At 42.4% G+C, this 17039-nt stretch overlaps 3 protein-coding genes across 3 annotated transcripts; 2 read left to right on the forward strand and 1 right to left on the reverse strand.

Annotated features, from left to right (window-relative positions):
* Positions 1 to 438: 438 nt before the first annotated feature.
* On the forward strand, positions 439 to 3215 carry LOC311262114 (glutamine amidotransferase-like class 1 domain-containing protein 3, mitochondrial). Its single transcript, XM_084361311.1, has 4 exons — positions 439 to 673; positions 1545 to 1716; positions 1873 to 2071; positions 2718 to 3215. Exons 1-4 carry the CDS (start codon positions 479 to 481, stop codon positions 2911 to 2913), a joined length of 762 nt encoding a protein of 253 aa, XP_084217437.1. The 5' UTR covers positions 439 to 478; the 3' UTR covers positions 2914 to 3215.
* Positions 3074 to 6249, reverse strand: acod1 (aconitate decarboxylase 1; the record flags this gene model as incomplete). Its single annotated transcript, XM_084362678.1, has 5 exons — positions 3074 to 4294; positions 5148 to 5347; positions 5451 to 5540; positions 5888 to 6049; positions 6238 to 6249. The coding sequence occupies 5 exons, from the start codon at positions 6247 to 6249 to the stop codon at positions 3337 to 3339; spliced, it is 1422 nt and encodes a 473-aa protein (XP_084218804.1). The 3' UTR covers positions 3074 to 3336.
* A 2925-nt stretch (positions 6250 to 9174) lies between these two features.
* kctd12.1 (potassium channel tetramerisation domain containing 12.1) lies at positions 9175 to 10858 on the forward strand. Its single transcript, XM_084361310.1, has one exon. It carries the CDS (start codon positions 9277 to 9279, stop codon positions 10141 to 10143), a length of 867 nt encoding a protein of 288 aa, XP_084217436.1. The 5' UTR covers positions 9175 to 9276; the 3' UTR covers positions 10144 to 10858.
* The last annotated feature ends 6181 nt before the right edge of the window (positions 10859 to 17039 follow it).

Raw genomic sequence — 17039 nt, forward strand, 5'->3', positions numbered from 1 at the left:
AATCTTTATCGTCTCTTTTACCTGACAAAATTAGATTAAATAAATAACTTAATGTACAAATAAATAAAAAAGAAAAATCAAATCAGATTGATTCTTATTTTTCAACTGATTTTTTTCTACTGTCTTATGTTTTGTTTATTAATGATTATAAATATTAAATTATTTTAAAAATGTACTTAGTGTATTTACTTGGCTGACCATCTATATGATTTTGTCACATGTACATAATAATAAGTAGGCCTATATAATTATATAATAATACATAATATGGACTTATTTTTTATTTTAAATAAAACATTTGCTAAATAGATAGATAACTAATTTAACAGATTGAAGAGTATCATCTGTAACTCATCAGCAGGCCTCGCTGCAGTGCTCAGGTTCACACACAAGATGGCGCTGAAGCACCGACGAGCCTGAATCAAAGCGCCGTGAACGCAGAAGAAGAAGACGCCGTCCTCCCCGCTGACAGTCCGCCATGCTCACCCTGCTGCACCACAGCGGACGTACACTGCTGACATCCAGGTCGGCTCAGGCAGTCAGGCTCAGTTATTACTCCACAGAGATGGGGAAGCGCGTGGCTGTGGTGTTGGCGGGCTGCGGAGTGTATGACGGCAGTGAGATCCACGAGGCCTCCGCTGTTCTGGTCCACCTGAGCAGAGGAGGTGCGAGTGTAAGTCCGCACACAGCTTAGGTCTACAAGTGCTGCGTATAGTGTGTGTGTTTGTAGTTGTGTGTGTGTGTGTGTGAGAGAGATACACCCCACAACCTCATTATCAGGAAGTGAGCTCTTAATGTGGTCTGATGCAAATATAGATAAGTTAATATAAATAAATGTTTTGGGGAACTTGAGAACTGACTTCCACATTGTTTGACTCTGAGTCTGATCAGTGAAGTTACACACATTGTGCACGGCTGTAAGGCCTTTAAAGGATGAGTTTACAACAGTATCCGCCTGCCCACACTGTATGGACATTTTGAGGGAATATCTTAAATGTATCTTAAGGTAAGCAGCTTCAGCAGTCCGAGTTAGACACATCCAGTAGGTATTTAGTGGGCTTTCAGTATAAAGTGTTACCGTCCCTCTGCTGCAGCTGAGCAAGGAAACTTTCCAGCAAAACCAAAGGTGGAGTTTATACTGAAAAGACTGCAACCTTGCAATATAACCACATTTGAATGGACTAACTGAGACTTATTGCAAGGATTACCATAAAAGACATTCTGTCCCGTGTGTCGCAGCTGTTTTCTATACAACAATTAGATGATTTATCAGTTAATCAATGTTGTTAAGTAATTGGAAACAATGTTGGTGATTATTTATGAAGTAAATGTATTTAAACATTCTCTGGTTACAGCTGTCCAATAAGAAACCAGGCAACTTTGTCCAGTTTGTGAAGTCATGTTGGACTTCAGGATCCTATGATGGCCATTTTATCAACAAAAGATGTTCAAACGTATCATTAGTTGCTGTCCTAACGGGTGTCTGGTGGGTTTTTTTTGTGTATCATGAACTGAGTCCTCACCTTCTTCTTTATCGTCTGCAGGTAAACATGTTTGCCCCCAACATTGACCAGATGCACGTGGTGAACCACCTGAAAGGAGAACCGTCCGAGGAGAAGAGAAACGTGCTGGTGGAAAGTGCTCGTCTGGCCCGTGGAAACATTCAGGATCTGTCTAAACTCAGTGTCAAAGACCACGATGCTGTTATATTCCCAGGTTTGGACTCAACAGCATTTAACCATTGATTTTCCTGACCAAAATTATTTGCCCCCTAATCCACCTAGGAGTGCTTGAACAACTTAAACTTAATTATTAAACTTTTGTACATGTGATCATTGAATAAGTTCATCTTATTTCTCCCATGTCTTGTAGGCGGTTTTGGGGCAGCGAAGAACCTCTGCACCTGGGCAGTGCAGGGGAAGGACTGCTCTGTGAATGACGAGGTCAAGGCCGCCCTGCAGGCGTTCCACACTGAGGGTAAACCCATCGGCCTCTGCTGCATCTCACCGGTTCTGGCTGCCAAGGTGTTTCCAGGCTGCGAGGTCACTGTCGGTGTCGAGAAGGATGACAAGTGAGTCTAATTGAGCACTACAGATATGAGTTTGCAGGTCTTGGGGAGTACTTTGCAAGCCTTTTGGAGCTGAACAAAATGTGGTGAATTGCATCAAGTGCATCGAGTTTGACGACAAGTTTGAAAATGGAAAAAGTTCTATGTATCCTGCACCTCGTCTGTGCTTGAGGCTGAGGGCTCAAGCTACATTAGCCACTACTAGCATAGTGCAAACCCGTATCTCGGACTGAAGTGTTCACACCGAGTTAATTGTTAAGATGACAACAAGGTCAAGAAGTCTTACAGAGCTTACTATAGTTTTCTTGTGTAATGAGAGATTAGTTGTACTCACTTTCTGTTTTATTTCCAAATAAAGTTATTTATCTAAACTGCTGGATCTTTATTTTCGTAGCCTGAAAGTTTGTAACAAACTTTAATTATCGTTTACGTGTCAACAGAATGAGAAGAGTCAACACATTCGGAATAAAATCATTTTATTGTATAGTCAGACTTAAAATTGTGATTTTCACATATCTATGGTTTATCATCTTTAATTTACAGTGAATTAATAATGTTACTGTTCTCCACTGTTTGTGTATGTGACAAATAAACCTAAATCTCTTCAAGCAGCGAATCATTATGTGGTGCCTCTTTCTTTTCCTCTCAGGTACCCCGACACTACTGGCACTGCAGACGCCATCAACCAATTGGGCTGCAAGCATGTGAGTAAGAGCGTCAGCGAGAGCCACGTGGACGAGAAGAACAAGCTGGTCACCACCTCGGCCTTCATGTGCAACGCTCCGATACACGAGATATTTGACGGAATCGGAGCGATGGTGAAGGACGTGCTGAAGCTCGCTTGATTCCACTGATGCTCAGAAGAAAGAAAAGAATGAGGCACTGCCGCTTCAGTGAGCTTGATCGTAGCTGCCTGCTGAACTAAATGATGTGACAGTAACTGTTTGATCAAAAGCACTTCCAGATATACATGTTTGTAGTAGAAATGTGCACCATATGGTCTGATTTATTTTGCAGTAATCTCTGTTTAGCTCAATCTTACTGGATTATGTTCTGATGCAGTGGATCAGTGTCATTGTTGATCACATTTTAGAAAAACAGCAGGTATGGTATTGTACAAAAAAGTGCAATAAAAAGTAAAAGTTCACTCTTTCAGTCCACTTTATTTTGAGCGTAAAATATTTACATTCTTGTGAAAGTTTAAAATATGAAATGGCTTCACACAGATAAACACACTCTGTACTCTTGCTTCATCAGACACTGTATAATCACAACATCCCTGAGCTGTAAAACTGCTTGTGTTCACTGCTCGTCATTCTCAGATATGAACTCAAGATCGAGCTTTCTCTCACTCTCTCAATGTCTCCTATCACATCAATCACACCCTCCACCCCCTCTGTGCACAACACTGAGGAAGCATTAACACTGAACTTCTCCACCAGGTCCCTCTGACTCAGTGGCTTCCTCCAGTGGCCATAAAAGGTATCACATCTGGCCATAAAACTCTGCCCCTGTGTTTCCAGCTCCACCTCACAGTACATCTTGTCAAAGCTGGGTGTGTTCACTTCAGGGGTCTCCACCCTGACTTTTGACAGGAGCTCCTTCAGAGCAGGGCGGTTAATCTGAGCGTCAGTGTAGGAAGACACTGTCACTTTGTTGTCCAGCAGGGCTGAGCAGGCGTTGAACTGGAACGAGTGCCTGGCTTGGTGCTCTGTGGCAGGCAAGGGGCAGTCAACGTACTTGGATGGAGGCACTCGAAGCGTGACCTGCCCGATCTGGTTCAGGTCAAAGTTCCCGACTGTATTTTCAAGCTTTGTGCGGGCTGCCAGTGCTGCATCCACAACCCAGTGCATCCCCAGATGAGCAGGGATGCGTTTGAAGGCCACATCCTGATCCTCCAGAATCCATTTAAAGTCACCAGCAGCTAAATCTGCCATCGCTGAAGGACTGTAGTCCTTATAGTAAACCCCAAACCCACGGTCCATATCCAGAATGGCCGGGTTCCCCTCCAGGCCCAGCTGAGCCAGCTGAGCGGCCTCCAGGCCTCTCCGTGCAGCATTTCCAATATGGAGAGGTTTGGTTTGTGTGGCAGCGTTGGCCAAAGGAGCTCCAGCTGAGGAGGCTGCGATAGCCAGAGCATGACAACACTGTGCAGGAGACAGAGCCAGGAGCTTAGCTGAGGCTGCAGCACTGCCCATCACACCAACAACACTGGGAGGGTGGAATCTGAGAGTGTCGGGAAAGAGGAGGAAAGATGACCAAAAATGTTAGTTTCTACTGGAGTTTAATAACAGATTGTTTGAGGTTCTGTTAATGAGCCAAAATGATTACACATTGATATTATAAATAAATGCCAAACCTTTACTGGCTCCAGTTTCTCAAAGATGAGTGTGTGCTTTTCTTTTTCTTTGTCTTATGTGATAATAGACTGAATATTGTTGGGTTTAGACAACGAAACAAGCAGTCTGAGGACATCACCTTGGGTCTGATGGGCATTTTTTCAGGTAGGTTAATTGAGAATAACCACTACTTGGAGCTTTAAAGGGGTCATAACAAAACTAAAATGTATTACACAACTTTTTTCATACTAATGTATGATCATGGGATCCTTCATTGATGAACAACCACCATCTAGTCATTTGTGGACATTTGTTGTTACAATGTTACATATTATACCTTTAAATGTAATTTTCCAGTACTGTGAATACCACAGTCTCAAATCTATTGACTCACTCCACCTCTAAAACCTCAGATAAAACCAAGACTATCTACATGGCTAGGTACCACAAGAGGTAGGTGTTTTACTATTTGTAGTTTGGGTGAAAATTTTCCAGTTATCTCGGGAAAACGGCAGTTGTTATTTCGAGATAATAACTCGAGATCTCGAGAAAACAAATGAAATTAACTCGTTATCACGGGAAAGCGGAGGAAATAAAATGTATGAATGCATGGCCCATTTAGGGCTTCCATATAAAACAACCCTTTAACACTGAAATATTTCCCGACTACATTCATTTACAATTGGACACAGAACGTGCACATTAACCAGAACAGTCTGATGTTGGTTCATATATCTCACCTTTCAGGGATATTGTAGGCCTCTCTGGAGAACCTCATGAGTCTGCCCTGCACCTCGATGCCAATGTTGAAGGCCAGCAGCAGGTCCAGACCAGAGGGCCGGCTGGGCAGTGACTCTGCCAGGGCCAGCAGGGCCGGCAACACAGCTCCTGAGGGATGAGTCGCAGGGTGCCAAGTGTCGTCAAAATCCATGGAGTGAACCTATTACCAAACAATGTGTCAGAACAGATAATCAGAGGTCCAACCACCACCATGTTTTCTTTATGGTTTCTATGTAATATGAAGCATTTTTGACCAAGCTTACCGCAACGCCATTGACAAATGCAGCATAAGGAGGAGGAAGAGTTACTTCTGATCTACCCCAAACACTGCTCCTCTCCTCTGACGTAAACATCTGCAATCAGACAGATTCATATGAGGATAAGTGTGCAACTCATTATGAATACAAGCCAATTATCACAAACACAATTATGAACAAATAGCAGCACGAAAGAGATTATATCAACTAATTGGCTTATTGAAGAAATACAGGAAGCAGACTAATAATGTAAACAAGGAAATTAATGCACAATAGTGGGTCATACTTATTCAATTACTCGCTAAGTACTTTAGTTTTCAGATCAGCACAGACAACTTCTGATGAGGCCAAAGAAATATGGATTTGATGATGATCACAAATCAACACTAATAAAAACAGATACAGAGCATATACCTCCACTCCACGCCGGTATTCTGCCTTACCTGGCTGTACTTGAGAACCTTGTTGAAGACAGCTGTCCTGGTTCCTAACAGACCAACACCCAGGTTGTCCAGCATCATCCTTTTGCTCCTGTTAATCACACCATCTGTCAGCTGAGTGGTGCTGAGGCCATGGATAGCAGCTCCAAAGCTCTCTGTAATACCCTGGAAAGGTGAAACAGGGCCAGTCAGTCTAAAAGACAGAGACAGTAGGCCTATATAACCAGGCTGAGGAGTTAAAGGGTCACTAGAGGTTTGTCTTTAAACCCAAAAATACTCTCCAAAAGGCATCTAAATTTAATCTCATATACCCAAAAAAATTGTATTCAAGTATGAAAAGAAAACAGTGATACCTTGCGTAGCATGTCGCAGCTCAACAATGTCTTCGAGTGGCAAAACATTGTAGTTCAGGAGCTTTTTATAGGACATTTCACCATCTGAAGGCCTTTTTACCAAATTTCCATAGTGGCAAAAAAACATGATGAGGAGTCAGGAGTTTCACAATGACTGGACTTCGTCTTTCACTTTCTCCTCTCTTGCTCATTCTGGCAAATCTGCAAAATCTCCTGTTTTTACATTGTTTTAATGACACATGTTTGAGCTTGAAAGCTAAATGCAGCTTCAGGTATCAAATACGTATAAAACAACCTATGTTGGTTCTCTTTGAGACAGAAAAGTTATTAAAAAAGGATAGACCCGAGTGTTATAAGGGAAACCACATAATTAAAAATAAAGAGCATCACAGTGAACCCTTGCTGTATTTCTGCTGGTCATTCTAAGCCTGTGGGACTGTGACAATTCATGTTATATAACGGTATGAGGGTCAAATCACTGACTCAGACAAAGCAATTATCTTCTGTCTTTCACAATCGGTTTCTTTTTGAGATGATGGAAATTCTGCTCCTCGCTTTTGGAAATTTTGAACAGGATGACACAAGTCTCAAACAAATCACTCGCGACAATCAGGTGACTTGATGGATGTCTGTCCTCCCACAGCTGGGAAAATAATGATTACAACTTGGCAACTCAACAACAAATGGTTACCGACCTTTAATGTCAGATGCACCCACACAACTCCGACAGATGTGGCAACAGCTGACTGACTGACTGTCGGCATCACACACTCTTACAATCCTATGTGGCTGTCTAGTTTCCTCCTTCGCGTGTCAATTTTTATTTTTAGGTTAGTTTAGTTGAGATAATTAATAAGCTTTTATAAGCAACCCCTTGCAACTAAAGGAGCACCCCACTTGCTCTTATTAACAAAATGCTGGCCTTCCAAGAATACAGATAGAGAAATAAAATTTCAGATTTTTTCTTTAATCTATGTGCTCTATAACCTCAATAGATATTGTGGTGACGCCTCCTCTCCAGTGATCTATGTTTTTTTTAGTCTGCTTGGGGACCTCTCAATCAAAACAGAAATATTAGGCTATGGGATCATGGGAATTGCTGTGCTCATTGTAAAACAACCACCATGACAAATAATAATAATAAATAATAAAACTATCTACATTACTCAGGCAGAAATGTTCACAGAGTGGTCATGTTTTGTAGTTTTATTCACCTTAGGTTTAGGTTTCACCTTAGTAACGTTCCCCAACTTCCCTCCTCACTCTTTGACGTATCACCTCATGTTTTCACCAGAAGTTACAGCAAAAAGAGACTAAATGAAACTCAACATGACCTTGACCAAATTAAAGATTTCTCTAAGTTTGTACATTGTTTGAAATGTTTAAAATAATGTTATAACACACCTAAAATAAAACAAAGATCTAGTTGTTTTGGACATTTTAATGCTATGTCGCATATAATATCTTTAACACAATTTGTTATGTTGTGTTTTGGTCACAGGTTCAAGTCTGACTGGAGACCTTTGTGAAGAGTCACCCCTACACTTCCTCTCATCTCTCTACAACTCTTTATCCACAATAAGCCGCAACCATGTAAAAAGAGTGACAAATGACAAAATGACAAACATCATCAGAAGTGTTTACTGTTGTTAATGACATGTTATACAGATTAAATCAAAGTACAGTAATAAACCACATACTGCAGATGCACATCACCTCACTGGATGCAAAGGAAGTAATTTGCAGGGTAGTAGAGATGATAGATCATTGTGTTTATGTTATCTGAGTGTGTGTGTGTGTATCATTCGTATCCATAACATTGTGTGGACATGCATTTCAAATAAAAATAAATATATTTAATCAAGATTCTTTTTTTTTTTTTTTTTACATCTAAAACTCACCCCTATCTCACCGAAGTCTTGTGGACATGAGGCCTGTCCTCACAAGGATTTGTTTTTAAACTGTCCATAATGGGTCCAACATTGTTAGACCAGTGGACTGCCTTTCAAATCCTGGTGCCTACATTACAACAAGGCAACTTGGTCACGGACGGACATCACTGGAGGCAATTTAGATTTAGATGCATATCACATGCAGCTTCCTCTGAAGCCACTAAATACTTTATGCTGCGTTTTTCCACATATGCAGCAGTACTCCCCGAGACCTGTAAAGATACTTTAATGTGTAGACTTGGTCGACTTACCTTTCTAGTTAGTTAGTTAGTTCGTTCAGGGAATGGATGTCATGCAGAAGTACAAAGTAGAAATACTCCCTCCCTCCCTTTGTACCTCAAACTAACTGTGAGCACCAGTTTGATTTAAAGAGAGAGCCTTTGTTGCCAGTCCTCATTTCTTCAAAGGGCTCTTTCAGAGTTAAGACTCTCTCTCTTTCTCTCTGTATGTGTGTGTGTGTATGTGTGTGTGTGTGAGAGAGAGAGTGTGGTAGATGGCTGCATTTCCATCACAGTTGCAATGGGTGTCACTCTTTCCATATTTTCCAACCATTTCCTGATTCAAACATTCACCCTGTCCAGCTGTATGTGTTCTGGTTGTGTGTCTCCCTATGGGCTATGTTAAAACAAATCTAAATATAGTTGGTTTTCATCACATTTGATTAATTAAATAACCATCAGGGGGTGGGCTACATTTATACTGATGACAGACATGAGGAAAAAAACAAAACAAATGACACATAATAATGAATGTGGGTGCCTGCTTTAAGTGATGCTGGAGGAGAACATATGGATTTGCTCCCCATCTCTCTCTCTCTCTCTCTCTCTCTCCACACACACACACACACACACACACACACACACAGAGTGAGAGCGCTGTACAGAGACAGTGTGCCTATGTTTTAGGCAACACAGTCATGTTATAGTTGAATGTCAATTTAGCAGTCAACCCCCCCCCACCAACCCACCCCCATCACGCACGCGCACGCACGCACGTGGTGAGTCCAGGCTTCATAAACAAGCCGCTGCCACTTGGCTGCTCAGTGCTCCCACTGATCCCACATCAGTGCAGCGGCTCTCAGAGGAAGATGGCACTGGCCGACACAGAGCGCAGAGGGTCCAACTGCGGCGACTCCTGTTCTCCCTTTTCAGAGATTATCGAGCTGAATGTCGGCGGCCAGGTTTATGTGACCAGACACAAAACTCTCGTCGCCGTCCCGGACTCGCTGCTGTGGACCATGTTCAGCAAGAAGACACCCAAGGAGTTGGCGAGAGACAGCAAGGGGCGCTTCTTCTTGGACAGGGACGGCTTCTTGTTCCGCTACATCCTAGACTATCTCCGAGACCTGAACTTGGTGCTCCCGGACTACTTCCCCGAGAAGAGTCGACTGCAGAGGGAGGCGGACTTTTTCCAGCTGCGGGACCTCGCCAAACGCCTCAGCCCCCGTGTGAGTAAGGACAATTCAATCAGCGAGGAGATCAGCCAGAGCGACACGGAGGAGGGCGCGCTGCAGTGCGGCTCCTCCGGCGCCGTGGAGACTTTACGCACCATGTCGGTCAGCGGGGCCATGCGCTCCCCGTCACTGGACTCCAGAAAGTCGGGCTACATCACGGTGGGATACCGCGGCTCGTACACCATCGGCAGAGACATCCAGACCGACGCCAAGTTCAGGAGAGTGGCGCGCATCACGGTTTGCGGGAAGACGTCTCTCGCCAAAGAAGTGTTTGGAGACACGCTGAACGAGAGCAGAGACCCGGACAGGCCACCGGAGAGATACACGTCCCGGTACTATCTCAAGTATAATTTTCTAGAGCAGGCTTTTGACAAGCTGACAGAGGCGGGCTTCCACATGGTGGCCTGCAGCTCCACAGGCACCTGCGCCTACACCAGCAATGATCCCAACGAGGACAAGATATGGACAAGCTACACTGAGTACGTCTTCTGTCGGGAATAACATACAGCAAACATGTCACGTTGATGTAAATAGACATTTCATAATCTAGAGGGGAATGTCTTTAAACAGTATTGCATTTGCTGTGTTGAGTGGTTGCCAGTGGCCAGGAGCGACTGCAAAATGTGGACCCATAGTCAAATAACAGCAGTATCTAAATGCCCCTGAACATATTCTACTTCTTCTTCTTCTTCTTCTGTCATGAGAAGAACATGAAAATGTGATGTTCAAATTGTCCAGAGCATCATCCAAAGTCCTGCTGCGTGGAGACCACCAACAAGATGCCATCTCATAGCTGTGCATGTCAATGTTTCAGTCATATCTGACTCAGTGCTGTGTGGATGGAGCGGGATCCGAGAAGAGACGAGCAGCAACCAGTGTTCAGTGTCATTGTGACTTCTAGGCTTCACATGTTCGGCCAGGTTTTGTATTATCTATAATAGGATCTTATGAGCAGTTCTATCACTGACATGATTGTAAGTGTATGTGCTTGCTTGGTAGAGTTGTGTTTGTTAAACCTGTTCAGATGAAATAAAAGCTCTCTATTATTCTCAGCCCTTTTGCCAATCATCCTATCATCTGCCTCACATCTGCACAAAGTGAACAGAGTGACAAAATAGTGGCATTCATCTGCCTCCAGCCGTTTAAACTTTACTCAGCGGGGAATCAAAGAGAGAGGCCCTACCAGGGAAGCCTCAGCCCATCATGGCACTGAAACAAAAAATCTGTCACACTGTTTTTACCCAGGAGGAGCTGCACAGAAGTGAAATGTGAATGGCGGTAATGTGTCTATACTCCTCACTGACTTATAAAGTCCTGACCACGAACTTTCCCTGGCTCTGACTTAATCTATCACTCCTGTGTGTGTCATTTTAAAGCATCCTGCCTATTTTCTATTCAGCGTCGCCCTGTCATTAAATCACACAAGCAGAAAACCTCCACGTCTGGATATAGTTAGCATGTAAATATTGTCGGAGGAACGGCTTCCTCATATCCATTTTGTCACACGAATTCAGCTGCATGCCGCGTGGATGCAAATAGTGCAGCTGTGCACACATGATGTCATTATCATTTCAAGTGTAAATAATGAAAGGGTCCAGCTGCACACAAATAGGAGGGTCCAGTCTGCCAGGGACTCGGGATGAATGGAGAGCGGATTGGTGCACCTCTGCTGGGAGAGCAGAATCATTTGACTGCATAGTGTACAGCCAGCCAGCCCCTGGATTAAAAACACACATGAAAAAAGGCTTCACATTTCAGAGCCATTGGTGGGATTATAGCACATCGAGGGGCTGATTGACCAGAGGCAGTGATGTAACCACTGTAGAGGTCCGGGGACATCCTCCCAGAGGGAACATCTTCAGGTTTCACATGCTGAACACACCAGGCTGGTTCAGTTTGGCTTGGAGTGTGCTGATGGGACAGGAACACTAAATATGTTTTGGACAGTGATCTGTTTGGGGATCGTACATGACTCAAAATATGTTTAATAACAGGCAAATATCTAGATTGAAGACAATTTTGACAATCCACAATAATAAATGTAACGATGGCTGGATTCCATTTAGACGCTCCAGTTTCTCTGTCCTGGTATTGTGCATGCTGGCTCTATGACACTGTCACGGGAGACTTGAAAACAACAGAGCCATTGTTAATGACACTGTGCTTTTCTGTGTTTGGCAAATCACAATACCTGGAGTGAAAAATGCCTAAAAAGTGAACTTGGCTCCCTTTAAATAGGCTGCACACTAAGAATACTTCAACAAGTAACGTAGAAATGGACATGGCACAACTTTGACTGAGTCTGTTCATTTAAAAATAATACATTAGTGGATCAGGAAGAATAAGAGCCCCATAACTTATCACTTATACACCACTGTTGTAAATATGGACAGCTGTACATGTGCGTTTGTGTGACATATGATCTAAAACTAGGTCATGATGGGGCGAGCTGCCCTCTAACCCTTAAAATAATACGCTGGGGGGCCTTTGGAGATCATCTTGTCCTTGGCACGAGCTACACTATGTGTGGCCCTGGGGTCCACAATTTTGCTAATACAGCATCAAGCAAGTGCAACAACACAAGACGTAGCAAGCCAGCTAATATTAGCTGCTACTCCAAGACGAGAAGCCCAACTCGTCATCTGTCCAGCAGCCTTTTATGTGGCGACTGAAAATGATTAAAAGCCAGTCTGAGATTTACTCTTGTTCGGCCTCTTACTACTTGTCATTCCTACTTTTCTCTTCTTAGCTTCCACTGTCAACGTCCTTCTGTCCCTTCCATTTGCTATGATATCTGTTGAGGCTATTGAAGCTGGTACGGTCGCTTGCTCACCCAGCTCCAGTTCTGGTTCCCGTTCCAACGACGCTTCCCGCTAGCATTCCCTGTTCTGGGCCAGAAAACCTCGTCCTTCCAGCGGTCTAAAGCACCTGTGCTAGCAGCGTACACACCAACACACCCCTGACAATGCTCCAAGCTCCCAGTCCAGCTAGCTGCAGGGCTAGCCAGCAGTTAGTTAGCACCTAAACTGGTAATAGACAACTTTTTTGCTTCTACTTACCATTCTGAAGTCAATACTAATTGCACAGTGTAATGTTTGTAAAAAAAAAAGGACATCATTCGCATATAGGTTGGTTCCCTATAAACCTCACTTCCACGGCCCACCGGGCTTGATATTGCCTGCAAAAATGAAGGTTGTATTATGGCACAGAGGAGGCAAGTCTGCACTTGGCAACTGAATCAGGAAGAGGCATTGTTTTGGTGGAACAAGTGAAATAACTGTGGAAACTCGGTGGCAAAGACGGCAAAGATTGAAAGAAACCAAGGTAAAACAAGAGTGAACGACACTCAATGGAGAGCGCTCCGGTGCCAAAGTCTGTTCCCTGGTTGCATGTTTCCTCGTACCACTGGGTCTTGAGATGGTCCAAAGCTGGCATTCTTTCTACAAGATCAGTAAGTAACAACATCTGCCTACTTGTTAGTATTACCAGGTGTTTTACTTTGCCTTCTCATAGCACTGAGATCACAGGGGAGGTAAGTTGAAAGGTGTCTATTTCACTGACATAGTTGTTATTGTGTTACGTAGTGCTGTGAAGTGTTACACACTTCTGGCAGGAGATCGTACCCGCTCACTCAAGTTATATAGTACACGAACAGGTGTTCAGGGCGCAAAATGACAGAAGAACCTTTTTCCCTATTACAACTCAGTATACTATAAAAATAATTTAAGGACTATTAAGTTAAAATATTACAAATGTTGTTTTAAGGCACGATAAGCAGGAGTTTATACACTGCAACTTTTTGTTGGTGTTGATTTCTTGGCACTTACCTTGTGTCAAGCGCGAGCATTAGGGGAGGCATCTTCTATTAAGACCTAAACTTGTTTCAGTTTTTCAACAAAGGCTCAAATTCACTGGTGGCTTCTTTGAGTGGGATGTACAGATGAAACAGGCAAACTTGTGTCAATCTAAATGACAATGCAGGTTGACGCTGCATAATCCAGACGGATGACACACTGCTGCAGTAACTGAGACGAGTCCTCGCAGTAATATTACCCTCGATACTGTCGACTCAAATGTGTCTGGCATTATAAATCAATCTCCGAGACATTGTCACACGCCTTCACATATGTAAATTATTCTTTGTTGAGTTCGAAGCTACATGTTCAACAAGCTGATCTTTTTGCTTTAAATAAATGTGTTGAATCCTTGAAAAGAGAGAATAATCAGAAGATGAGTCAATCAGCACAAACACAAGCTGTCTCATAAAATACGTCCAAACAATCCCTTTTGTGATGGATTACGTTTCTTACTGTGTTCAAAGGATTAATACATTTAGTGATCTTGAGATTTGAATTTGAATAACCGCCGAGCCAAACCGGGGTATGATCCAGTTCTCTCCAGACTTTGTTAATATTAAAATATGAAAACAGGCCCAGGAGCTTCTGTTAAATGTCTTTGATGTTTACACACGAGACAGTAATAATTACTCTGTTGTTGTCTGCACCAGCTTCCATTGGACCAAACGCAGGCCTGGATCAGTCATCGGTCCATCACAGATGATCAACAATCACTGACTCACACCCACATTTACACACAGTAGCGCACAAGCAATGCATGTCTGTGGACTGTGGGAGGAAACCCACTCGAACATTGGCAGCGAGGGCTGTCTTTCATTGCTGAACAAATTGTTCAAGCTGTTGCAGCACATGCATTTGAAATCCCATTGTGCACTCGTAGAAATGAATACATCTGAGGCAGTTAAGAGAGAGCGGGATTTCATACCTCCCTCGGGACGCTTGTTATCTATAATTTGAATGAAGTGAAAAAAATTCAGAATGAGAGCCTGCTTGGATTCGAGGCATTTTGTAATTAGAAACTCTACATTTTTATCTTCATTCAGGCTATACTTGTCTGTTGTCACAGATATTTAAAAGGCAATTATTTGCATATACTAGTCACAATATCAGACTGAGTGTACTGTTCTGACTGTGCATGTATTATTTAATTGTCCTGTTAATGAATATGTATGAGGAAAAATAGAAAGAAAACAGAACAAGCAATATGAATGTAATTGGTATTGAAACTGCTAATTGGGAAAAGAAACAAAGGAGTAATGGGAATGTTATAAAATGATACTGTCGTAACCTAAACACAAACGAATTACTGACAATTACTTTAAATTCCTGTGACTGTGTAACCTTTCAGCCAAAAGGAAATGCAATAAATGGGTTGTCAGGTTTTTCAGCATGAGTGATTTTGGGATAACAAAGAGCAAAAGAAGGAAGCTCTGAGACAAAGTGAATCAAGGACTGGAGGGAAATAGCAAGACTGAGAGAATATTGACTTTTGATAGTCACTGTTTGTTCCTTTCTCATATGCTTATCTCTATTTGTACTATTTGTACTCTCTGTGCGCATGCTCCACATCGAGCTCCCCGACATGAACCTTAGCGGATCAGGACTGTTTGAATTCCATGCATGGGTCCAGGATGCGTTTCAGCTTCCTGAGTTATTTTAGATCAAAGTCGGTTTCATTAGCACATCACAACAGTAACTCCAGACCAAAGGCTTCATTATTCTAATTAAATTCTAGTCAGAAATACATTTTGAACTTGACTTCGCAACAGGGGATATGCATCATTCAGTGTTCATAAGAGGAAAGTTCCCACAGTTATGTGAAAGCATAACATTAGAGTGTTTCATGGTGCAAAAATGGCTCATAGTGGTAACAGAGCCGGAGGAAAGCAGGAAGAAAATCCATCAGTGACTGTGGGATTGGATGATCCATCAACAGTGTTGTATAATATATAATATACTCTCAGTTTTAATCACAATTAAATGAGTCACACTGAAAAGAAGCAAAGAATGAGACAGGATTTATTTTGTTCATACTGTTTTTTTAATGTGAGAACAGAAGAGAAACAAAAACAGGCAAACAGGAACATGCCGACATTTTTCAATGGCAGTGCTACGATTTTAATTAACCTCCTCACATTTGCTGACACATTTTTATCAAACACCTATTGTATTGTAAAGTATTGTTTTGCGTTGTATTGTGATGCACTGTTGCAAAGATGCAAAATGGCTCTTGGATCCCAGTTTCCTGCACAAGTGTCACTCCACCCCCTGTGCTTAGATTATGAAAAATAATAAACAATTAGGGAACCTACATATTTGAAGATTTTTACCTCCCACAAAATAAAACATTATTTTAATTTACAAATGTAATTTCTTTTTTTGCTAGAAACAGATGAGGTTTAAGATATTTTGAACATAAACATCAAACCAAACAATATTTTGCTACGTCAAGACTGGAGTAATGGTGTCCTGAAGACAAACAAAGTCACACTCCGCCTGTTGTGTGTCCCTCTGAGCTTCTCTGTTCTTTGTGTTGGTAGCCGGGCTGGCCGTGCATACACGTTGGTACATACATTGGTGATCTCCTCTCTGTCCTCACTATCTACGTTTTCAGCCTGACTGCCTGTTAAGAAACATTCTCATTTTATGACACGTGCATTTGTGTTGGCAAGAAATACTGGTGCTCTCGTGCCATATCTATTGGCAGTGAATGTTGTATAGTTCACCCTTAATGTAGTCCAATAAAAAGGTCAGCTTGGTCAGTAGTAAGTTACAACCGCTTCTTAGCAACAGCAGAATGAAGAAAAGCTTACATCCTGTTCATTCATGATCAGGCCCACTGAAGGAATGAACGCCAACACTGAAGACCAAAACCTCTCTGCTTGTTAAACAAAGGCTGGCATAAAGGTGAGGTTTCTCATGACCACAGCAGCAAGAACAACAAAAACATGAATATAATATCAGAAATAATACATTATTGAGACTAATGGTTATTTATGTAGTCCAGAGAGACACTCCAACCAGAGAGGTCAAAGGGTCAGCAGGTCGAACCACCTTGTGTGCATGTGGCTGCATTTGGATGAAGATCTAAAATACAAATAAAAGAACAGAAACATAAATATTAGACAAGACATGAGAAAGAAAAACACACGTCCTGCTGAGCCTTAAGTGTGATGTCACTGCCATCAGAGCGACTGCTGATATTGTTATAACACCAGTAACATCAGACTAAGCACAACACACATATGGCAAACGATGCAGCTGACAGAGCATTGTGCAGAAAACCGATTTTCATGAGCGTTTCTAATGTGCGTTGCCGTCCTATTTTAGACTCCTTTCATTTTAGACTTCGGTGAGGCGTCGGCGAAATGTAATTGTTTGTGATCAGCAGCATCCAGACTAATGCAATGTGTCCCGATCACCTGAGCTGAGATGCTGCTCTTTCCATTCATGTGGCCATTAAGCCTCCCACCTTCCCTGCCAGCTGAGTTCTTTTGAAAATTACAGCCATCAAAGAGAGAATGCTCTTTCCATGTCTAT

The sequence above is a fragment of the Pagrus pagrus genome, assembly GCF_965226575.1.
Source record: "Pagrus pagrus genome assembly, chromosome: 9".
In the NCBI taxonomy this organism is placed as follows: Eukaryota; Metazoa; Chordata; class Actinopteri; order Spariformes; family Sparidae; genus Pagrus; species Pagrus pagrus.